The 24827-nt window shown below is 39.3% G+C and overlaps 1 protein-coding gene across 4 annotated transcripts in view; it reads left to right on the top strand.

The window, feature by feature from the left end:
• The first annotated feature begins 2058 nt into the window (after window positions 1-2058).
• The window catches only part of NR2C1 (nuclear receptor subfamily 2 group C member 1), a 47413-nt gene continuing 24644 nt past the window's right edge, over window positions 2059-24827 (top strand). For 2 of the 4 annotated variants that reach the window (XM_049627493.1, XM_049627495.1), the window contains exons 1-7: window positions 2062-2301; window positions 12714-12787; window positions 15448-15678; window positions 19028-19109; window positions 20971-21150; window positions 22421-22568; window positions 22690-22780. In XM_049627493.1, the coding sequence (XP_049483450.1) occupies window positions 12734-12787; window positions 15448-15678; window positions 19028-19109; window positions 20971-21150; window positions 22421-22568; window positions 22690-22780 (786 nt within the window). In that variant the 5' untranslated portion in view covers window positions 2062-2301; window positions 12714-12733. Of the gene's footprint in view, window positions 2302-12713; window positions 12788-15447; window positions 15679-19027; window positions 19110-20970; window positions 21151-22420; window positions 22569-22689; window positions 22781-24827 lie in introns of all 4 variants that reach the window. The other 2 variants (XM_049627492.1, XM_049627494.1) reach the window with 2 other exon arrangements.

Below are 24827 nucleotides of genomic sequence, written 5' to 3'. Positions count from 1 at the left end.
TTTGCAACAGTTGGTCCTAGTCCTTCTCTCCCATATCCCGCCCCCCCCCCACTACTCCTCCAGACCACATCTAGTCTCTCCTTTTCCTATGCCTCTATAGCCTTTTAACTAGGAAACACACTTTTTTATGGTGCCTATCACATTCTATTCTTGAGATTTTGAGACTCCTCAGCATCTGGCAGAGTACCTTGCGTGCTCTGGACACTCAGCATTTGTTTGGTGAATTAAATTACTCCAAATGGATCCCTTCTGGTTTTTATTTTTTTAAGTGCTTTCAAAATACAAATGTTCTGGGGCCTATGCCACATTTAATATTCTGTAAAGGAAAATCATCTATGACTTTCCCTTTTATAAGAAAGATAATTTCTAGTAGGATTTTATTTTTTTTTAAGATATTATATAATAGAAAATTTTCAAGAAGTCTCAATATCAAATTCCCATGGTGAGGGGAGAGAAAGGGACAAGTTTCTCTTTTATATGAGTCGGTCATAGCATGTTAAGAACCAATCTTGAAATACTATATTGTTTTTTTAAATAACATGAGTTTCTAGAAACATGTTTTACTCAAAGTGGTAATAGTTTGTATCTTATCGTCCATATATAGATCCCTTATAAATATTAGTATTGTAAATAGTGTCAATATGTATTTATACAAAATAAATTTACTGTATCTACTTTTGGTGTGATGATGTCTTTTAAGCCATATATATATTTTTTTTTTTAATCCTTTAATTTTTTTTTTTTATGTTTTTTTGTTTTTTGTTTTTTTTGAGACAGAGAGAGAGCATGAGCAGGGGAGGAGCAGATAGAGAGAGAGACACAGAATCTGAAGCATGCTCCAGGCTCTGAGCTGTCAGCACAGAGCCCGACGCAGGGCTCGAACCCACGGACCAAAGTCTGACGCCCAACCGACTGAGCCACCCAGGCGCCCCTAAGCCATATGTATTTTTAGAGTCACATATTTAAAGATGAACCACACAGACCTGTTTTCAGAGACTGAGACATGAAGCATATTCCTCTTCTTGGGGAATTTTTCTGTGTCCAGCCGCCTAGTTCCAGAGGGAAATGATAGAGGAAATGTTCTTCCCAGCGCACTTTTGTTTTTCCTGACTTGGGTTTCTGGCCTGAATCCATGACTGCTTTTCTTCTCTTTTTTAATTTTTTTAATGTTTTATTTATTTTTGAGACAGAGAGAGACAGAGTATGCGCAGGGGAGGGGCAGAGAGACAGAGGGAGACACAGAATCCAAAGCAGGCTCCAGGCTCTGAGCTGTCAGCACAGAGCCCCACGCGGGGCTCGAACCCACGGACCATGAGATCATGACCTGAGCCGAAGCCAGACGCTTAACCGACTGAGCCACCCAGGCGCCCCCATGACTGCTTTTCTAATGTTGGTCGGTACTAAAGAAATGTCAAGGACCCTTTCTCTCAAGTCCAAACCATACAGTGCTTTACACACAGGACAGCTCTTCTGCCACACTTCAGTGCCACAGGTGGTCACTGTCATGATGTTCTGTCAATGCCTCTTTGTTTCATGAATCTTTATTGACCACCAGCTATTGTCCTAAATGCTTGGAAACACACCACCGGACAAAAAAGCCAGCCTTCCAGAAGTTTACATTCTAAGTGATAATTCTTGCTCCGTTTAGCCACTATACCTATTTACCCACAAGAGTTCATAGTAAATCTCTGCCTTACTGTGGAGAATTCTACCCTAGCTTCCTTTATTTAAGGGAATTTTAAATATTTTATTGGAACCTACCCAGACTTACCTCTTCCAATAAACTTTAGTCTAAGGTAAGAGATACCCTAAAACAGAGTCCAATTTGCCACAAGTTTCTAACCGCCTAAAACTGATAAGGTTATCTAGTATTACTCAAATCTGAAAAGTCTCAAACTTCCTTTAAAGACCGCCTTTGGCAAACTGGGATGCTAAGGGCACGCGATTTCGGAAGGTCCCTGATAGGGCCGCTCTGGCGGGGCAGTTTCCCTCCCAGCTGATAGAGGGCAGAGGCTCGGTTTTCTCATTCCTCCACCCAGGGAACGTCACGACCTCCTTACTGCTGCTCCACTAGTAATGCGCAGGCGCGGATGGGAGCACGCACCGCAGAGCCGAGGGAGGGGTCACGAACTCTGACCCCCCCAAATACACAAACCCAGAAAGCTCCCTGCCCCCACTTTTCTTTACCCCATCCCTTTCAGCTTTCTCTAACCTGTCTCTTCCCGGAACCCCAAGCGACCACCGCAACGGGACTGTCCGGTCTAAGCCCGACGCGGGACGTAGCTCGTCGGAGAAGCACCGGTAAGAAGTCCCGGGTGGGGAGAAAAGCAGCCGTGGCCGCGCCTGGGACGGGGGTGGATGGGGTGTCCCTTCTTCCCAACAGCCAACGGACGCACCCCTTGTTCCCCCGACAGCCCGCTGACCTCGGCCGGCAGGGCCGGCCCGCCCGGCAGCGCGGCGGCAGGCTGTTCGGGTTGGGCTCGGGGCGCGCAGAATGGCCGAACGTGTGGGTCCCTGCGGGAGGCTGAGGCAGTAGCCGGGGCCGGGGTGCGGCGCGGGAGCGCGGAGCCCGGAGCGGGGTCGGGGCGCGAAAGGCAAGTACGCGAGCGGCTCGGCGAGCACGGCAGCCTCTCCCGCGGCGCCTCCTGCGGCGCCTCTGACCTTTCACCTACAGGAAAAGCTTCCGTCTCGGCGTTGCCGCTGCCGCTCCCCCCCGCCTCGGAGAGCCGCGCGGCGCGGCGGGGCCCGGGGGTCGCAGCGGGGGCTCGAGCGCCCGCAAGCCGAGGCCTCCGTTCCTTTCGGAGGACGCTTAGTAATTCTCGTGCCTACACGGGACGAGCAACGGGTTGCTCAACTTTCACGACAAATCGGGCGACAGCAGCCGCTGTCTTTGGACTCGTATCTTTTGAGAAAAATGGAACGGTCCAGGGGCCTCACTGCCCTGGGCAAGTCTAAACTTCTAAGTTCTTTTGTTGAGAACCCCTGCCTCCGACTCCCGCACGTACCGTTTTATGATTACAATTACAAATGTTGCCAGGTTGGTTGTCTCATAACCTTGTTGCCAAGTTGTCTCGTAACCTTCACTAAGTAGGTCGGCCTGTTTTAAAAAAATAAATAAATGGGAAGGAAAAGCAAACAAGACTGGAAATTAAGGCCTTTGGGGCTTTTGTTCCTCTGGATGTTCTAAACAGGCCTTTGATTTTGATCATTTTTCATCAGTGTCTGTTGTTGGTTGGTTGGTACACGATGACAGTTTTAAAATTTTGCTTGTGTCCAGTTGATAAGGTGGACATGATAAGATCATTCCATTCTAATAAAAAAGGTGGATCGCATATAAATGTAACGAATTTCTTTTTTTTTTTTTTTTTTTTTTGGTAGGGGCATTTCAGTTTTCTGGAAGGGTTTTGAGGGAGACACAAATCAAAGGCACCAAACATTCCCAAGATATGGTACCGTTGTTGTTTCTGTCACCCAACGAGTTTAATTCCTGCGAATTAACGAGTTTTAATTCCTTGGGGAATAGAAAAGACAAAAGAAGCAGCATAAAGAATTGATGATATAAATATCATTACCTTTTTTTTTGATTCGTAGTACCCTTTGCAATCTGGAAATCTTTTATGAAAGCGCTGGAAAAATGCATCTTTACATAAATTTTGCACATGATATCAGAAGTTAAAAAAAGTCTGTTAGTAAATTGTAATTAAGAGCTTTAGCATTCAAAATCGATGCTGAACCCATCTCAAAGGATTGGATTTTTAAAAATTTCAACCGAGTCTGAAAGGCCAGGTGGTATTTAAGTGAGGGAAGAGGAACTTGGAATGGTGGGTATAAAGAACATCCCACTTTGACTTGAAGAGAGGCCCCTCTTGGGAGGATAGGAGCTAAAGAGGGAAGATGAGCAAGTCAGACTATAAAGGAACCCTCTACGTCCACAGTGGCAGGCATGCTTCAGAGGTGTAATAAATATTGAAAAAATAGAAGGACCGAAACTTCATCCTTTGGCCATTAAAGAGACGTTGATGGTTCCGAAGCAGGAGAATAAGGATATTTCAGTTCTGTGAGCTTTGAGATATTTAATATTGCTGCTTGTCAGAGGTGCTGACCCACAGGTAGTTTATGCCTTATTGGCACTTCACACAAAGATGGTTCTTGCCTAATGTACACAAAGTCATATATATTAATTTTTTTTAATGTTTTTATTTATTTTTGAGACAGAGAGAGGCAGAGCATGAGCAGGGGAGGGGCAGAGAGAGAGGGAGACACAGAATCGGAAGCAGGCTCCAGGCTCAGAGCTGTCAGCACAGAGCCCAACGACAGCACAGAGCCCGACACGGGGCTCGAACTCACAGACTGTGAGATCATGACCCGAGCCGAAGCCGGACGCTTAACCGACTGAGCCACCCAGGCACCCCAAAGTTATATATATTAAATATGTGTTCAGGAAACTCAACAGTAGCTGCAATTTTACCAGAAGGGTTAACTTGAAGGCCATCAGGCTACTGAAGTTTTATGACCCCCTTGAAATTCAGCATATTCATTTGTAGTGTGGGTGAATGTGAATATGTGTTTTCTGGTGAGAGAAACCTTAACTTCCAAAAATTTTCAAAGATCTCCACAGGAAAAAAAATCGTTGTTTTATATCATATTTTCAAATTTTGCCTCCCCCAGAAGGAAATACATTTTGCACCATAGCTCAGCACACTCAGAGATTAAACTGAAATCAAGTCTTCCTGAGACCATTGTTACCCTGACTATATCTGATGCACTGTTTTCTATTTAACTTAAAGTCTGACCTACTAAATTAATTTCCCCATCCATAAGTGGCTCACAACACAAAGTGTGCTTTGGATGACAGCAGCCTAACATTCAGTTGATGGTAGTGGGGCTGGTGAGGAAAGAATGAACTGTTTCTGATGTAGTCAGAGAGCACACACTAAAAATTTTGAATCTGAATGGAAGAAGGATAGCACCATTCATAGTTTGCTCTCTTCTGTGGTGAAGATAAGTTGAAGTGAGATCATGGTAAATTGAAAAAAAAAATCAGGGCCAAAAATGTAAGACTGTTTTGTCTTTTGTATGTTAATTAGCTCTAGAGAAGTAAAGACCACATCCTCAAGCTTCTTGCTTTGTCCCTTGGGCTGGTGAACAAACCTAACCAGCAGTGCCTAACTCAGATGTCTCTTCGATAAGGTTTTTCCAGAGACTCCATCTCTAGTGCAGTGGTTCTGAGCTCCTCTTGTTCATTTATGGGCACTTTGTTCATTCAGCTAACTTTCAGGAAATACCTATTACCTTTAAAGAAACTGTTAACCATTGGTATAGATATTTTCCCTGACACTGACGTTTTACAACCTTTTGAAGTAGATTGTATTGAATCTATTTCATTTGTGAGGAAACTGAGCCTCACAGTGACTGACATTTAGTAATGCATTTAATAAATAGTAATAATGGGATTGAAGCTCTGATTTATTGATTTGTGGTGTAGGACACTATTACCTATATAAACTTCCTCCTTCTCTTTGTTTTTCTCTTTATCACTTCTTCCTAGTTCGCTTCATAGCATTTAGTTGATGATAATTTTTTAAAATCTGTTTTCCCCCAAAAATATAAGCTCTGTGGGGCAGAGATCTTTTCAGTCTTGTTCACTGTTGAGTCCCAAAGTCTCATAGTGCCTGGTAAATGTGTTTCAGTAAATACTTTCTGAAGTTAGATGTGAATACTGGGCACTGTTAAATACTAGAGGTTCACTGAAAAAATTAGTCCATTGAAAGCTACCATTTTTCTTTTTTTTTTTTTAAGTTTATTTATTTATTCTGAGAGAGAGTGGGGAGAGTCAGATAGAGAATCCCAAGGAGTCTCTGCACTGTCAACATGGAGCCCAATGTGGGACTCGAACTCATGAACGCTTGAGATCATGACCTGAGCCAAAATCAAGGGAAACTACGGTTCTTTTCCTTAGAAGTCTATTAGAGATGGGTTGTCTATGCAAGTAAGGACAGGGTGCTGTAGAAGGTAAATAGGCACAAGATACGATGAGCTAAAAATGAGAGAATGCTTACTTCTGATTACAACCATAGATACCCATTCAAAAAGCAGAAGAAAATAAGTGGCCTATAAATCTCACCTAAACATATGAGAATGTTTCTTTTTAGTCCTTGTGTGTTTTTGCATAGTTAAAATCAGTTGTAAATAAAATTTTGTTTCTTACGTAAATGCTTAATGTTTATTTTTGATAGAGACAGAGAGAGCAGGGGAGGGGCAGAGAGAGAGGAAGACACAGAATCCAACGCAGGTTCCAGGCTCTGAGGTGTCAGCACACAGCCCAATGTGGGGTCAAACTCACAAACCGTGAGATCATGACCTGAGCTGAAGTCGGCCATTTAAACTGACTGAGCCACCCAGGCACCACACATCCAACTGTTGATTCATATCACAGTTTGTGGACTCCATGCTGATAGTGCAGAGCCTGCTTGGGATTCTCTCTCCGTCTCTTTGTGTCCCTCCCTTGCTCACTTTCGTTCTATCAAAAATAAATAAATAAACTTTAAAAAATTGTTTAAAAAAATAAGTCTGGGAATAAAATCTGGACTGGTAATCCAAAACTAATTTGATTCTTTTCAGAACTCTGTCAGTAGTCTCTCATCAGAAAGATTCTGTTTATCAGTACATCAGGGTAACCGGTAACTCCTGTTATCTTTTTGTTTCATTAGTCTAACAGCCTCCAGTCCTGAAGACTCCAGGCCTCACGTTTTTAATATTAAGGATTCAAAGGCTGCCCTGCCCTCACTCCTTATGCCTTTTTACCAGCTTAACACAAACAAAAAAAAATTGGGGATGTTGGGAAAAAATTCAACAAAAATTTTATGAATTCTCTAGAAACTCTGGAGATTGTTTAAAACAATATGGCTGTAGGGGCGTTTGGGTGGCTTAGTTAAGCATCCAGCTTCAGCTCAGGTCATGATCTTCACGGTTTATGGGTTTGAGCCCCACATCTGACTTTGTACTGATAGCTCAGAACCTGGAGCCTTCTTGGGATTCTGTGTCTCCCTCTCTCTTTGCCTCTCCCCCACTCATGCTCTCTCTCTCAAAAGTGAATAAACTTAAAAACATTTTTTTAAGATTGAAAAAAAGAAATGGCTGTAAAACTAAATTTGTCTTTTACTAAAGAACTCACAGAGCAAGAAATTAGAAGAACTTTAATTTGGAAGTAGCCAAAAGGAAAACTTTTGACAGTATGTTATTTGAGTAAGCATTCTTTCTCCTTTTGGGGATTTATCCAACTGACAACAGAAAATTGGAGTCAATGCTGAATTAAATGTTTTGAGTAGTGTAGTGTTCAGTGGACTTCTGGTTGAAGAATTCTGTGTGTCTGTAGTAGAAACAAATTGAGGTGGTTGCCTGGCTCATGGTGATTTTATCAGGAGCCATGTCTATGCTAGTCTTTATTTTATTTATTTATTTAGTATTTATTTCTTGGGAAACGGGGACAGAGTGCAAGGAGGAAGGAGCAGAGAGAGAGGGAGACACAGAATCGGAAGCAGGCTCCAGGCTCTGAGCTGTCAGCACAGAGCCTGACACGGGCTTGAACCCACGAAGTACGGGATCATGACCTGGGCCGAAGTCAGACACCTAACCGACTGAGCCACCCAGGCACCCCAACTAGTCTTCATCTTTTGATAACTAGACCTTCCAAAAGTAGAAGCTGCCAATGCTAGAATCATATTAGCCTTCCTTTCCTTCTTCCTGGCCCGCCTACAGTGATTAATTCCAGAGATAAGCACATAACCTAAGCTGGCCCAATCAGAATCTATTACCAGCATTTTAAAATTGAAATTAGAGAAGACTACTTTTACTTTCCTGGTGCTTTACTACAAAGTAGAAAATAAGAAGCCACATAGGGAGAATAAGGACAGCAATAAGGGGAAAAAAAAAAAATAGAGATAAGGAGATTCCTGACAGCATCGGAAAACTAACTCCAGTTTTTCCCAAGGTCAGCTCCACTTGGATCCTAGCAGTGTCTATCCTGTTCCCCACCCCCCCAGCCATTTCCTTTTTGCTTAAACTAGCAGTAGTTGAGCTTTTATCACAACCAGAGTGACTAATACATTGTCATAAATCCTTGCTTTGATGCTAAATAACTGTTTCATTCTTACTAATTTTCATCATTTCCCCCTTGCTAATACTTTTGTTTATCAGAGTGAATAAAATACTAACCTCTGGGAATCTCTGAATTTTAGTAAAACTTAATACACTTGGATATGATTTGTAATTATGTAATTAATTTAGATAGTCTGCATCCTTTTTGTAAATGGTGGAAAAAAAATTTTGATCAACAAGATTGTAGGATGTACGTGAATTATTTCATGGATTTATTTGCATATAAAGATGTATTATATTAGTGGATAGTTTAATGAGAGAAGTAAGTAATAAGGAAAATGGGATTATGGATTTGACTTTATATCCTGTGTCTGTGCCTTTCTAGACTTAAATCTTAACGAACCAGCTTGACAGACACCTAACAGGCTTTACAAGCAGGATAAGGTAAATAGTTTGAGATTGCAGTGGAAGATATGGTTGGTTGGAGAGGGTCCAGAGGGAAAAAGTTGTTCTTACTCCACCTTTCTGGTCAAATCTATTCCCTAAATTCCTCTCATTTGTGTTTCATTCCATACAAATTAAGGTGTATGATCACTGAGGTAAGTATTCTAAAAACTTTCCCCAAGCATTCTTTTGCAAACCAGTTTGGATTATATGGATCTATAGAACGGTAGGAGATAAGGGTTCTAGGCTACTGCAGTAATGCAGAGAGTTTATATAGAAAGAAGTAGAAAATTGATATGGTGAATCACAAATCGGAATCTACCAAATATATATGTGTGTGTATATTTTTCTGAAGAGGTTGTGTAGCTTTAGTCAGATTCTCCTAGAAGTTTTTAACTCCAAAAATTAGGAATCCCTTGCCATTTCCTGCTCTCTTCTTCTGAAACAGAAAAAAAATCCAAATATCCCTGAATTCAGTATTCAAGAATTCTGTTTCAAGAGTATCAGCATTCAAATCCTTTAACATTGTATTACCTGTAACGCTGCTAAAGGCAAAGTATACAATTAAGCATGAACCTCTACAGGCATATATACCAGGCATATATGTGTATCACATATACCCTCATAGTCTTTGGTCTTTTTGGCTAAAATAATAGTTGATTTAGTGGCACCTGGGTGGCTCAGTCGGTTGAGTGTCCGACTCTTGATTTTGGCTCCAGTCATGATATCATGGTAAGTTTTCATTATGAATTAGCTTCTTTGGGTCTGATGTGCCGATAATGCTGCCTGATTTTAGGATTTCTAGACAAGATTCCTTTAAACTGTTTGGCTTTTTTTTTTTTTTTTTTCCTACTTACAATTCATTTTTTTGTGGTAATACTTAAAATTTGAAAGGAATACACACTGGGGTGCCTGGGTGGGTTCAGTCAGTTAAGTGTCTGACTCTTTGATTTCCGCTCTGGTCATGATCTCACAGTCCTGAGATTGAGCCCTGCTCAGTGCAGCGCATGGAGCCCGCTTGAGATTCTCTCTCTCCCTCTCCCACTTCCCCTTCCCCACTTGTGTTAGCACACATGCTTGCTCTCTCACTCAAATAATAATAATAATAAGTAAAACTTAAAAAGAACAGACACTTACTCACTGAAAAGTCTGCATTCCATCCCTGTTCCCAAACTTCCAGTTCTCCCTGGAGATAGTCACTATAAACATTTTCTTTTGTGTTCTTTCAGCTAGTTTTTCCTCTCTCTAGGTATCATTTTAATATATTTTTTTAATGTTTGTTTATTTTTAAGAGAAAAAGACACAACGCAAGCAGGGAAGGGGCAGAGACAGACAGACAGACAGACACAGAATCTGAATCAGGCTCCAGGCTCCAAGCTGTCAGCATAGAGCCCGATGCTGGGCTCGGACCCACCAACTTTGAGATCATGGCCTGAGCTGAAGTCAGGTGGTTAACTGACTGAGCCACCAGGCGCCCCTCTAGGTGTCATTTTAAAGCTTTCCTTACATATAGCATGCACATTTCTTGTTAGATTTGTGTCTAAGTGTTATGGGCTGGATTGTCTCCCCCCAAAATTGATATTGAAGTCCTGCCCCCAAGACCTCAGAATGTGACCATATTTGGCCATGAGGCCTTTGTAATTGAGTTAGAATGAGGTCATTAGGGTCGGCCCTAATCCAATATGAGTGTTGTCCCTATTAAAAGAGATTACAACACAGGCACAAACAAAAGGAAGACTTGTGAAGAGACAGAGAAGACAAGGAGAGAGGTCTCAGAAAAAATCAACTCTACTGACAGCTTGTCTCAGATGTCTAGCCTCCAGAATTGTGAGAAAATTAATTTTTGTTGTTTGAACCACCCAGCCAAAATTAGCCCTGTTAGTCTTGGTTAAGTCAGCCCTAGCAAACCAGTGCAGATTTTGGTACTGGGAAGTGAAGTACTGCTATAAACAAATACCTAAAAATTTGGAACTGGAAAATGGGTAGAGGCTGGAAGAGTTTTGAGATGCATGCTAGAAAAAGCCTAGATTGCTTTGAAGAGATCATTGGTAGAAATACGAATATCAAAGGCAATTTTGGTGAGGGTTCAGAAAGAAAAGAGAACTATAGAAAAAGCTGCTATCATCTTAGAGATACACATATAGTTTCATAAATAGAATGTTGATAGAAATAGTAGACATTAACAATGCTTCTGGTGAGGGCTCAGAAATGAGGAACATGTTACAGTTTTGGTAACTAGAGGAAAATGAACCTTATGATGAAAGGCAAAGAACTTGTCCTTGTGTTCCAGCGTTCTGTGGAAAGCAGAACTTGTAAGCTATTTATCTGTGGAGATTTCTAAGCAAAGTGTTAGAGACATGGCCATTTCTCCTTGCTGCGTACAGTAAAATGTGAGAGGAAAGAGGTAAATTGAAGAAAGAATTGTTTAGAAAAATGGAATCGGGACTTAAAGATTTGAAAAATAACCTATCCATATTGCAAAAAAAGAGAAAGTGTGTTCTTAAGAGACTCTCTTGGGTATGACTGGACAACCAACAATTTGCTAAAGAGAATTAGGGACATGTGATTTATGGATCCAGGCAGCCATCTCAACAGAAGCCAGGAATAGAGATGGGGTTATTCGGGAGAGATCTGTATAGGACTCTTATATCTGATGGCCTAAAGCCCCATGAGTTGCAAGCAAGGCAACAAGATTTCTGAGAATTTTATATCAGCAGAAACGTTGCCAGCTTGGACCGAGGGGGACATATATGGGATGAAATGAAGAAAAGCTGTCGAACTTGTGGGATTCTCCTGGATGGGCCAGTAGAGCTATTCAGTTTTGAACATAAGTTATCCTTCAGGGAAAAGGAAGGAAGACCTCAAAGATGGGTCAGAGGTCGTCAGGGCTGTCACTGCTACTCTGGCCCCAGAGGACACAAACCTGAGGAGCAGCTCTGTTTCCTCAGTTGGTCCCATAATGGTTGAAGCCACTGCTTTTCAATCTAGTAAGAGATGGTTGAATAATGAAGCTAAATATCAAATACTGCTTTTGGCACAACTAATTGAAACATTTAAAATTTTTAAAGTAATTGAAAGAAAAAATTCAGATAATTTGGCAATTAATGTTATTTATAATTGTAGACTATTAGTGAATTTATGACAGACATTATATAATGTGATAAAGTCAGAAATGATTTTTGTGTTCTTATCTACTGATACAGAAAAACAAAAATCAGAGTCAACCCACTGATCTTTCAGGCTCTCAGATCCATTTGGAGAAAGTTTTACATTAAATTCAAATTAACCTTAATATATAAGAAACTTCCACTAATGAATAACAGTTACAAGATTCTAGAGAAATCTTCTTTCCTTTTGAACGAATGCCAGTTTTTACAATGTATTGGTAAAAAGAGTATGTTAAGTGGTTACCATGATGTATTTGTTTACAGATAGGGTTACCCTTATTTAAATTAATAAACTCCTGATCTGTAGAGTTGTCCTGGTTAGGCTTCAGTATCTTTGAAAAGTGAAATTGTTTGGTATTGAATCCTTTTTTTTTTTTTTTTTTTTTTTTTTTTTTTACATTTGTTATTTTGAGAGAGAGAATGTGCATGTGCGAGCAAACAGGTAAGGGACAGAGAGGAATCCCCAAGCAGGCTCCACACTGTCAGCGCAGAGCCCAATTCAGTTCTCAATCTCATGAATCATGAGATCATGACCTGAGCTGAGAATGAAGAGTTGGACACTTAACCCAGTCACCCTGAATGATTTTTCTAAGTAGATATTTTCAAAATATATAAAAACAGAGAATACTGTTATGAACCCCTGTATAAACAACACTTTTCAGCAACTGTCAGTTCATGGCCAACCTTGTTTTGTTTATTCCCTCCTACCACCACCCACCCCAACTGGATTATTTTTGAAGCAGATCTTAGCTATCATGTGATTTCATTTGTTTGGGAGGGTTGCGTTTTTAGTTTATTTTTTTGAGAGAGAGAACCACACGCCAAGGAGGGGCAGAGAATCTTAAGGGGCTTGATCTCATGACTGTGAGATCATGACCTGAACGGAAATCAAGAGTCTTTGATGCTTAACCGACTGAGCTACCCAGGCACCAGCATGTGATTTCATTTGTAAATTCTTCAGTAAATATGTTTTATTTTGTGAAAAGTGTCTTTTTATCTTGGCAGGACATTCTGGCAGTTAGAACATGGCAACCATAGAAGAAATTGCACATCAAATTATTGAACAACAAATGGGAGAGGTATGTTTGATTTACAGTTCATTTGCTGATCCATCAACCTATTTACATCAAATGTATATGCTAGGTTCTGGAGGTACAGAGATAAAAGATACCCTCAACATTAAGATATTTTTAAATCTAGTAAGACATAGTTGAATCATCTGACAGTCACAATACAGTGGTAAGGGCTGTAATAGATTATTGTATACGGTGTTATGGGAGCACAGAAGAAAAACAGCTAATGAAGAGTCACAGAGGGTTGTGGAGATCTGGTCATGGAATATTTTTGGAGGTACAGAATCTGAGGCCAGTCTTAATGGACCAGTGGGAGGAGATCCATGTCAAATAACAGATCTTATGCCCTATTTCTTAGGAAGAGGTACCATAACCCAGAGGTTTTCAAAGTATCATCTAGGGATTCTTTCAGAGAGTCAGCAAGGTCGAAACTGTTTTCATAATAATACTGGAACATTAGTTACCTTTTCTTCCCCAGAGGCTACATGACATGTGATGATATTGTATGATGAAACATGTCAACATATAAAAGATGTATATAAATCAGTGGACCAGTGTGTGATGTTACAAAATTACTGATAAGTAAAGGATCCATTCAAATTGCAGGATAGACCAATAGATCTTAATACAGTTTCTTGGGGAGCTTGGGTGGCTCAGTTGGTTGAGCGTCTGATTTGAGCTCAGGTCACGATCCCAGGGTTGTGTGATTGAGCCTTGCATCAGGCTCAGCACTGAGTGTGGAGCCTGCTTAAGATATTCTCTCTCTCTCTCTCTCTCTCTCACCCTCACCCTCACCCACCCTCTCCCTCCCTCCCCCTCCCTCCCTCTACCCCATACTTTCTGTCTCTCTTGTGTTCTTTCTCTGTCTCTCGCTCTTAAAAAAAAAAATTTTTTTTTCTTTGTTTTATTATTTATTATTGAGAGTGAGAGAGACAGAGCACAAGCAGGGGAGGGGCAGAGAGAGAGGGAGACACAGAATCTGAAGTGGGCTCCAGGCTCTGAGCTGTCAGCACAGAGCCCAATGCGGGACTGGAACTCACGAACAGCGAGATCATGACCTGAGCCAAAGTCGGCCACTTAACGGACTGAGCCACCCAAGCACCCCCCAAAAAAAGTTTTTTTAAGGAAATTGCAAAAAGTATTAGGGAAGATGGAGACTAGACTTGGTGTAAATAATCTATGTGTAAAATAAAATTAACAATGGTGAAAAGTATACCCAGGAAAATAGGACATGCTAGAAATAATGGTCAACAAAGAAAACTTGAGTTGGCAGCAGCTATAGTCAGTACAATCTGCCCTAGACAAAAACTGATTAGTAATTCAGCATTTTGTTGTAAATTTTGCATAGAAAAGAATCTTGATGAAAATAATTTCAGGGAAATGGAGAAAAAGTTGGAAACAAACCAAATTTGCCATTTTAAATTTGAATCAAGGGATTAAATTGCCTTAATGAGTTTACTCTGTAAAATATTTGCTCAACAACCAAAGCCCTCAACACTGGCTAGTTCTCTTTAGTCATGAACTTGCACTTCTCCAGACTCCTCCAACTAAGTGGATGGCATTTCTGTCCTCTCATGTGCTCAGACCAAAATTTGATAGTCATCCTTTACTCTTCTCTCCTCATATTCCACATCCAGGCAGTTGGCATATCCTGTCACATTTCCCTTCATAAAATATCCCAAATCCAATTATTTTTCTCCTCTGGCATGGCTGCTACCCTGTTCCCCACCAGCATCTCTGCCCATATATAATTCCCAGATATTGCCAGTGTCTGAGTATTCTTCTCTTCAACATTCACAGGCTAGTCTACACACTAAATCTAGAACACCCTCTTTGAAAAAGATCTTGCCACTCTGCTCTCTGACCTTCCAGAGGAAGGTGGATCTCCATTTCACACAGGAGGAGATCCAGACTTTGTAGTCCCTGTGTAGCCCTATACCATCTGGCTCCTGCTGTCTCTCAGATCCTGTCTTTTACCATAATCCTTTCTGCCACTCTTTGACTCACATAGTTCTCTTGTAGTGCCTCTTGCCTCAGACACACTCCTCCTGCCCCACAGCCTTCTTTCATGTTTCTTTTTCTCTACCTGGGATGCATTACCCCTAGCTAGTCCTAAGCTTTGGTCTGTTACTGCACTTAAGTCTGTGCAAAAATGTCATCTCCTCATGGCTTTTATTCTATCAGTGACTCTCACCATCTCTACCCTGTTTTATCTATTCTTTATAGCACTTAATACCGTCTGACAACAGTATTTGCTTGTTTTTTATCTGCCTTTCCTCACTAAAATAAAAGCTTGATGAGAAAAAAGGTTTTGTTTTATTTATTGCTGTATTCCAGGACCAGAACAAATAGTGCTTGGCAAATAGAAGGCACCCAATATAGGTTTGTGTAAATGGAAGGTGGGTGGGAAGGAGAAGGAAGGAACGAATCAGAATAGTGATTGTACCTTCATTTGCACATTTGTTTTTCTATAGGATAGGATTTTGTGGGAGTGGAATTGCTAGTTTAAAAGGTGTGTGTCTATGTGTAATGTATTGAATATATAAGTAATGTTATACTTTTTTAACTTTGTCCGAAGGTAGGAGAAAATTGTGTCCTTAGAGTTTAAAAAAAAAAAAAAAAAAGATTAAGTCGAATCGATTACTGATATGACATGGTTGTGTTAGATTGTTACCGAGCAGCAAACTGGCCAGAAAATCCAGATCGTGACAGCACTTGATCATAATACACAAGGGAAGCAGTTCATTCTGACAAATCATGATGGCTCTACTCCAAGCAAAGTCATTCTGGCCAGGCAAGATTCCACTCCAGGGAAAGTATTCCTCACTACTCCAGATGCAGCAGGTGTTAATCAGTTATTTTTTACAACTCCTGATCTGTCTGCACAACATCTCCAGGTAAATAACTTTACAGTGTCTTCATCACACTTGAAAGAATTAAAAGCATGTCATAAGTGTAAGTCCTGGTGTTAAGACTTTATATCCTGCATGGTCCATAGAAAAAAAAAATCTTGCATAAAATTACGTCTGTGGTGACTGCCCTCTCCTATATGCCACTGTACTTTTCCTCACACACCCTCCCTTCCGTGTATTTTGGAGGGCTCTTACATACAGCAAGATTCACTCTGGCTAGTTTGTCCAGGGAGGGGTTTAATAAAGGATATGGAGAACTCATAGAATTGTCAGGAAGGCTGAAGAAACAGCTCTAGGTCAGTTTCCGAGAAAAACCACTTGGATGTGCTGCAGAACTGGCTTCTAAGAGACTTGCTGCTTCTGCTCGGTTAGGAAACTGCCAAATCAAGAGCCTGTTCTGTGGTAGCAGCATTTCCCAGGAGCACACTGCCTAGGCCTCAAACAAGCTGCCAGATCAAGAAGGTGGTTTTATGGCTGCAGCTTTGTCACTGTGCCTCCTTGGTTGTCATCTATGTCTTCCTTGATGTAACAGGTGGTTTACCCTCATGGTCTGCTTTAACACTGGAAGTCAGTCAGTAGTCTAGATTAACTTCACATCATTTTAATTTTTGCAAGTTATGCACTGTTTTTCAAAGAGCCAGTTAAGGCTTATACACAATGCATACCCGTGGTTACATAGATGTTTTCACTGCTGGTTGCTATGATTGAATACAAATTCAGCAACCCCCTAAGTTTGCCTTTGGAGACTTTTTGGTGGAGTACCCACTTAAAATTGAATTCTATGTTTTGTGCTGAAAACCTGATCAAGGAAAGTTCCTTTTAGGATTGAGAAACTAATTCATAAATACAAAATTTTGCCTGATTCTATTATTCTTCTGATTATATCATCTGTATTATTTTTAGGAATGGCTAAGGTAAAAAATAGATGGGATTTACAAGAAGTTATTTTATCAACAAGACAGAAGTCCCAAAAAGTTTATAACATTATGAATACCTTTTTTTTTTCCTTATTAACAGATTTGATTTTTTACAAGTTTTATAGTTAACAGTTTTGTTTTGTTTTGTTTTGTTTTTTTTAAGAGAACACAAGCAGGGAGGGACAGAGGGAGAGAGAGAATCCTAAGCAGGCTCCGTGCTGGGTATAGGGCTCCATCTCACAACTGTAAGATCATGACCTGAGCTGAAATCAAGAGTTGGATGCTTAACCAACTGAGCCACCCAGACTCCCCAATAGTTAAAGAAATATCAGGAAGTACAGGGTTCTCTTATAACCTCTCAACACACAATTTCTCCTATTAACATTTTATATTAATATGATACCTTTATTTTGATAATGAACTAATTTTGATAATTAACTAAAATCCATAAATGTTTTTAGCTTTCCCTAATTTTTACCTAATATTCTTTTTGATTCCAGGGTACCATATTACATTTAATCATCATGTCTCCTTAGATTACTGTTAGCAGTAACAGTTTCTCAAACTTTTCTTGTATTTGATGACCTTGACAGTTTTGAGGTATACTGTTCAGGTATATTATAGGTGACCCTGCTATGGGACTTCGACATCTCATGGTTAGACTGGGCTTGTTGGTTTGGGTAAGGAGGATCACAGAGTGCCATTTTCATCACATTGTATCAAGTGTACTTAGTATCATCATGTTTGATAACTGGTGACACTGATCTTGACCACCTGGCTGAAGCAGTGTGTGTCACTTTTCTCCACTATAAAGTTACTCTTAAAATAAAAGAAAAATTCTGTTTCCAGAAGAAAAGATAATATTGGTACTTTGCTTACTTTATGGAGCACTTCTCAGGGCAAAGAAAGAGAAACAGGTATAGGATAGAATTCCCCTGGGCCAAAAAGATTGGATTTCTGATCTAGTGTCCCTTAATCTCTCAATATTTCTTCTACCCATAAGAATAATAGAGGATAAAAGATTAACACCATTTGCTGTAGATGTGCTATTAAGGAAAGGAGTGATACTTTTCATAGATGTTTTCAAGGGACAGCTAGTACCAGAAGGTTTTTTCTTACGTTTCTGTTGAAGACTAATTTTTATAGTGATATAAGAAGGAATAATGCCAGGGCACTTGAGTGGCCCAGTTAGTTAAGCATCCGACTTTGGCTCAGGTCACAATCTCGTGGTTTGTGAGTTTGAGCCCTACATGGGGCTCTCTGCTGTCAGTGCCCAGCCTGCTTTGAATCCTCTGTCTGCCTCTCTCTCTGCCCCTCCCCCACTCATTCTCTCTCTCTCTCTCTCTCTCTCTCTCTCTCTCTCTCAAAAATAAACATTAAAGAAAATTTTTTTTAAAAGAATGATGCCACTATCATAGGGAATGCCCTATCACATTTTTGGGATTAAATTAATTCATTCACATTCCAAAAGATTGAAAGAAAATGATGAAAATATTAGAAAATAAATCTAAAAGAAGAGACTAGTGTATTTCTTTGCCAGCATCATAGTAGCTATACCTAGTGATATATAGCCCTTTATATAATTTAAGGAGCGTTTGTAATTTGCCCAAGGCTTCCCCGCTCAGTCTCACTGACCTTCTACCATTTACCAGACTCCACAACCCATGCTGTCCACCACTCCACCTAATCCTAGACAACTCATTGATGAAAATTTTATATTTCGTAGATCAATCATATTTCCATAATTATAAGTTAAATACTTTAACAAAAACTTTAACCCCTTTTCCATTTAAGAGTTCAGCAGCACCAGGGTGGCTCAGTTGGTTAAGCATCTGACTCATGATATTGGCTCAGGTCATAATCTCAGGGTTCACGGGATCAAGCTCCACATCCGGCTCTGTGCTGAGAGCATGGAATCTCCTTGGGATTCTTTCTGCCCCTTTCTCTTTCTCTCTCTCAAAATAAATATTTATTTATTAAAAATCAGTTATCTTTTTTATGCTATTATAGCTTATTTTAGTCATGTGGGAAATTTTTGAGCTGTTCAAAGACAGATGTCATGATGGGGCTGATAGCTTCTGCAATCATTTGATGTGTTGAATGAATAATAAGTGCTTAATGGGTAAGATACGTTAAATACTCATGCATTTATTTGTGTGTTTAATAGTCTGTTAAATTAGCGTGTTATAGAGTAAATTTAAAAGGTATTCTTCCTATCTTTGTGTGTAATAACATTGATATTTTTACTTAAAGAAAAATAAGAATAGTTTAATTGATATATATGTATAATAGAGTTCAAAGTTTCAGAATAACTTGAAAGAAAGCAATAATTAAGACTGAATATTCTTCTACTTTTTACTTACAAGCATTATTAACACACTATTGTTTTGTTTTTTGTTTGGGGGGGGTTTCTTTAGCTCTTAACAGATAATTCTTCTCCAGACCAAGGACCAAATAAGGTTTTTGATCTTTGCGTAGTATGTGGAGACAAAGCATCAGGTAACATTTAAAAATAACCTATATATATTGTGTTGTAACTACCACACTACCACGTTTCTTCTTCTGAAAGTAAAAAGAGCATGTCAGTTGTTTTGTTTTTTTTTTTAATGTTTACTATTGAGAGAGAGAGAGACGGAGCTGAGCAGGGGAGGGGCAGAGAGAGAGGGAGACACAGAACCTTACTTAGCAGGCTCCAGGCTTTGAGCTGTCAGCACAGAGCCTGATGTGGGCGTTGAACCCACTAATGGAGAGATCATGACCTGCACTGAAGTCAGACACTTAACAGACTGAGTCACGCAGGCGCCCCAAGAGGATGTCATTGTTATGGTCCATATTTGAAGCCTATGAAATGTAACCAATTTTATCCCCAAGTTTTTTATTCACCTAAGGTTTTGTTTTCACTTGAATGCAGTTTGACTTGGTCTTGCAATGACATAAAATGCATATTTTGAAGAATTAGGAAAAGCAGTTTTTCCTTTAAAATGTAAACTGAATGAATAAGTGGAATTTTTTTTAAATATAAAACCGGTTTGTCAAAGGAATTGCTTAAAAATGAGTTGTGGTCCTTAATAATATAAATGTTAAGTTGTTAACTTACCTGTTGAGTCCTGTTGCTAATCCAGGGATAGAGAGTAACTTGAATTACTAAGATGAAAAATTTCTGGTTACCCTTTATTTAATTTTGTGCACAGCTGAGCGGACATTTCTCCAAGTCTAATATCAGGGTTATGTCATTGTAGTTATGTTTATTGCTACTTTATGCTAGGAAAGCACCCATGTGCCAGTGGGATATACTTTAAGGGCCTCGTTTGTTTTTTGTAATCTTTGATCTTTTCCATAGTGTCATTACAAAAGTTTCCACTACAGCTTTTCCCAAGAGTATGTTCAATTTAATAAATGTTGTGCCAGGGGCGCCTGGGTAGCTCCGTCGGTTGAGCATCCGACTTTGGCTTAGGTCATGATCTCGCTGTCTGTGAGTTCGAGCCCATCGGGCTCTGTGTTGACAGCTCAGAGGCTAGAGCCTGTTTCAGATTCTGTGTCTCCCTCTCTCTCTGCCCCTCCCCCACTCATGCTCCCTCGCTCTCTCGCTCTCTCTCTCTCTGCAAAAATAAATAAACTTTAAATAAATAAATAAATGTTGTGCCAAAGAAATCGTTTATAAAATGGTAGGTTAATCAAAGTATAACATTTCTCCAGAAATTTAAAGAGTGGAACCCACAATGAGAAGAGATTAGCTCAAATACTAATTAGTGTGCTTGTTTTAGAGCATAGTTCTCAGAATAAAATATCCTTATGTAATATATGAGAATTATAATTTGTAAGTGATCTCAGAAGTGAAAATAGTTTTTACATATCATGGTGTTATGGATGGTTTTGCTTCTTTTCTTTGCGAAATTTTCCATACTGTTGTTAAGGTTACTTACAAAATAAAAATTCATAGGGCATATGGGTGGCTCAGTCAGTTAAGCATCTGACTCTTGATTTCAGCTCAGGTCATGATCTCACGGTTTGTGGGTTCAAGCCCCACATCAGCCACACTGTCAGTGCGGAGCCTGCTTGGGTTTCTTTCTCTCCCTCTCTCTCTCTGCCTTTACCCCACTCATGCTCTCTTTTCTCTCTCTCTCAAAATAAATAAACTTTAAAAAATACCAAAATTAAAAATTCATACTGGTTAATATATTTATCAAAGAATATGGTGGTTTCATTCTCTTTAGTAACTCCTTAAATTTTTTTTTCATGTCAGAAACTCAAAAATCTGTCTCATCACATATATTGTTACTTAAAGGGAAGAAATGGGCTTACTTCCATTTCTGTTCTAAAATATGTGACTTTTGTGTTTTCTTAAACATCTTGTTTCTAGGGCGTCATTATGGAGCAGTAACCTGTGAAGGCTGCAAAGGATTTTTTAAAAGAAGCATCCGAAAAAATTTAGTTTATTCGTGTCGAGGATCAAAGGACTGTATTATTAATAAACACCATCGAAATCGCTGTCAATACTGCAGGTTACAGAGATGTATTGCGTTTGGAATGAGACAAGACTGTATGTATTAGCTTTAAAGGAGAGAATAATTTTAAGGATTCAGGCAAACTAGAAGTATGTCAAAATTAACACAGTATGTCAAATATATGTGCTTTTTCATTTACAGTTTCCCAACTAACAACATAGAAATGTGTACATATGCATGTAATATTTATTCGTTCAACAGATGTTGAGTTCCTATCCGCTTTGCATGTATGTATGTATGTACGTTTGAATACGGTTTTTTTTAAAAAAAAAGCACAACTAACTAGATACCAGTCTAGCTTTTGATTAAACTCCTAAAATGATAAACAGGATAGCTGATATTGATTGAGCTCTTACCATGCCTAACTCTGTGTATAACATATGAGTTAACTTATTTATTCTCATAGCAGAACGTACGTATTCTCTGCAGTACGTACAACTGTTACACATTTTACATTTGATCAGAGTAAACAGATTTAATAACTTGCCCAAGGTCACACAACTAATAAGTGGCAAAACTTGGATCTGAATCTTGGCAGTTTTTTCCCTCAGAAAATATACATTTAACAACTACATTATACTGTCTCTTAAGTGTTATGAAATAAAATTCCTATAAATAAGTGAAATGTATTACCTATATTTTATAAATTAAGATTAAACACTTGAATTAGTTCTCAAAAATCTCCCTGCCCTTAACTAAAATAAGATTTAATTTTAGTCTTTTGTGGCTCTCTATTAGTCTTGTTTTTAATTAAATATTTTTAACTCTCATATAGATAGGTGAGAGACTCCTGACTTTAGTTTTACCTTCTTGACAGTGAGCTTTTAAAAAATAAGAGTTTCTCTACATTTCTACCACAGCTACATCAGGAAGAGAAAAGAGAATGAGAGATGCAAATTACTATTCTGAAGCAACTTTGTTGGGCTTGGAAAGAATTTCTAAAGATTATGATTGTCTTTAGAGTTCAGTTATGGTAACTGTCTCCCATGAGCAGAATTGCTGACCGAAAGGTTACATTTAAAATTGCCTATAGGGGCGCCTGGGTGGCGCAGTCGGTTAAGCGTCCGACTTCAGCCAGGTCACGATCTCGCGGTCCGTGAGTTCGAGCCCCGCGTCAGGCTCTGGGCTGATGGCTCGGAGCCTGGAGCCTGTTTCCGATTCTGTGTCTCCCTCTCTCTCTGCCCCTCCCCCGTTCATGCTCTGTCTCTCTCTGTCCCAAAAATAAATTAAAAACGTTGAAAAAAAAAAATTAAAATTGCCTATAAATTCTGCATTGTGATGTAATAGTTTAATGCATTTTTGTAGCTGTTCAGTGTGAAAGAAAACCCATTGAAGTATCTCGAGAAAAATCTTCCAACTGTGCCGCTTCAACAGAAAAAATCTACATCCGAAAAGACCTTCGAAGCCCATTAGCTGCAACTCCAACTTTTGTAACAGATAGTGAAACTGCAAGGTATAGTAAAAAAAAAAAAACAAAAACAAAACCACACACACAAACAACCACATTAAGTAGCTGGTCATTTGTTTTTCTTCCCAGTGAAACTAAGGCTAAAATTTATACTTGTTTGTTACAGGTCAGCAGGACTGTTAGATTCAGGAATGTTTGTGAATATTCACCAGTCTGGAATAAAAACTGAGTCAACTGTGCTGATGACACCAGATAAGGTGTGTGTAGTGCAATTAATTTAAAGCTTAAATTTTTTTTAAGCTTTTAATATTTTTTCCTTTTCTTAATTTCCATTAATTTGGTCAGTTGATCTGGTCTTAAATATTCCCTATTACAAATTGTTGTTTTTTTTTTTTACATAAATTATCAACTATTTGATAGTGTCAAATGACAAAACTAAAACAATTTAGGAACAAGTTTGATGCCTTTATTCAAGGCAAAAGAATCCATAGATCAGCAGAGCACAGTGCCTCATAAACAGTGGAGCACTCTTGCCAAGGGATTTTGGGCAAGAGTGAGTTTTACAGAGCATTAGAAGCAGAATGTGGAAATGGCCTTATTGCCTAGGAAGTTGAAGGTTTCCTACTAAGGCTAGTGGGTCTTGTTTTCTAGGGTGAGGAGAGCTAACTTGGCAGAGTTGCAAGATCGTGATTGGTGTATGTTAGGTTTCCTTGACAGGTGTTTCCTGTATGTGCATGCTGACTTGGGTTTAGATTTGTAACCAGGATGGCCTCCATTTTGTGGGTCCTCGTATACGAATAACTATCAGTAGAAATGTTCATTATTCCAGGAGGACAAGTACAGCTTCAATGTGAGAGTGACAGACAAAAGTCTTCTAGGCTTCTTTCACCTTGAAATAGAAAGCCTCAGAAGAATAATTTATATTAAGTACAAAATTCGTAATAATCCTTTTATGTTGCCCTACAGATTTTATAGTAACAAAATACTTAAAATATTTCAAGTGAAGGGAAATTTCTAGCACGCGTTATTCAAAACATTGACTTGAGTCAAGAGTAGGAATAGAAGTCCAAGAGCACTCATTATATATCTAAGTTATCTGGGTTCTCTTAGAGGTTGGGACGCCTCTTTATTGAGCAAGAGGTCTAAAGGAAAAAAAGTTTGTGTATTTAGATGGAACATGTAGAGTTTCTGTAGTGTTCAGAAACCCTTCTGAGAACAAAAATCAAAAATTTCTCCTGAAGACTCATGTCTATAAATAGATTTTAGGGAGCCTACGACTAGTATTTCTCTCAGCCTGTAATGTGATCTGGTCATCCTAATTATGGCCAGATTTATCATACATTTGTTGTTTGATACTAAAAAGTATCAAAAAAAAATTTTTTTTTAAACATTCATTTACTTTTGAGAGAGCTCAGGGCGTGAGCGCAGGAGAGGGCACGGAGAGAGGGAGACAGGACATAGCAGGCTCCAGGCTCCCTGCTGTCAGCACAGACTCCCAACACCCGGGCTCCAACCTACAAGCCAGGAGATCAGAACCTGAGCCAAAGTCAGATGCTTAACTGACTGAGCCACCTAGGGGCCCCTTTGTTATTTGATACTTTTAAGGCACTCTTCATACTTGAGCTCTAGAATCAAATTTCATCTGCCACTTAGTAGGTGCATAACCTTGGGCAAGTTATTTGACCTCTCAGTGTTTTACTTTCCTTCTTCATCTGTAAAATAGGGCCGATAGGAGTGTCGACCTTACAGGTTGGGCTTTATAGCATGTTGTTATTGAGTGGGGAGATTTGGCCTTTTACCATATATTTTGCACTTAGCCTTGTGCACATGATTCAAGCTTAGGATGGTAGTTACCATTGCACTGACATGATTAACTCTTTTAGGAGAAGAAGGGAACTAAGTTTTGTTGAGAAATTACTATTTGCCCAGACACTACTTCTCTGTATGTCTTTGTATTAAAATTGTAATAACAACCTTCTGTGGGAAGTTTCTGACAAGCAGTCTCAAAACCGGCAAGTCACAAGATGAGGTCTTTTCACATTGCCTAAGAGTCTTCAGTGGCAAAAACTTAAAAATCTAGCTCAATAGACCTGTAATGAAATACAAGAGAATGTATAATTGTTGAAGTTTTAGTTGAAAAAACACTTAAAAATGTTAATTCTTTTTACTTATGTTCTAAGAAGCCTGGAACAGTGGTTAGAGCATAGTCTTCTCCATCAGACTGGAGTGACAGTGGATAATTCTTCTTGTCTGTAATAAAGGGATGATGATTCCTATTTCACAGGGTTGTTTTGAGGTTTAAAT

The sequence above is a fragment of the Panthera uncia genome, chromosome B4 (assembly GCF_023721935.1).
Source record: "Panthera uncia isolate 11264 chromosome B4, Puncia_PCG_1.0, whole genome shotgun sequence".
Lineage (NCBI taxonomy): Eukaryota > Metazoa > Chordata > Mammalia > Carnivora > Felidae > Panthera > Panthera uncia.
This window is presented reverse-complemented; position numbering and strand designations above follow the sequence as displayed.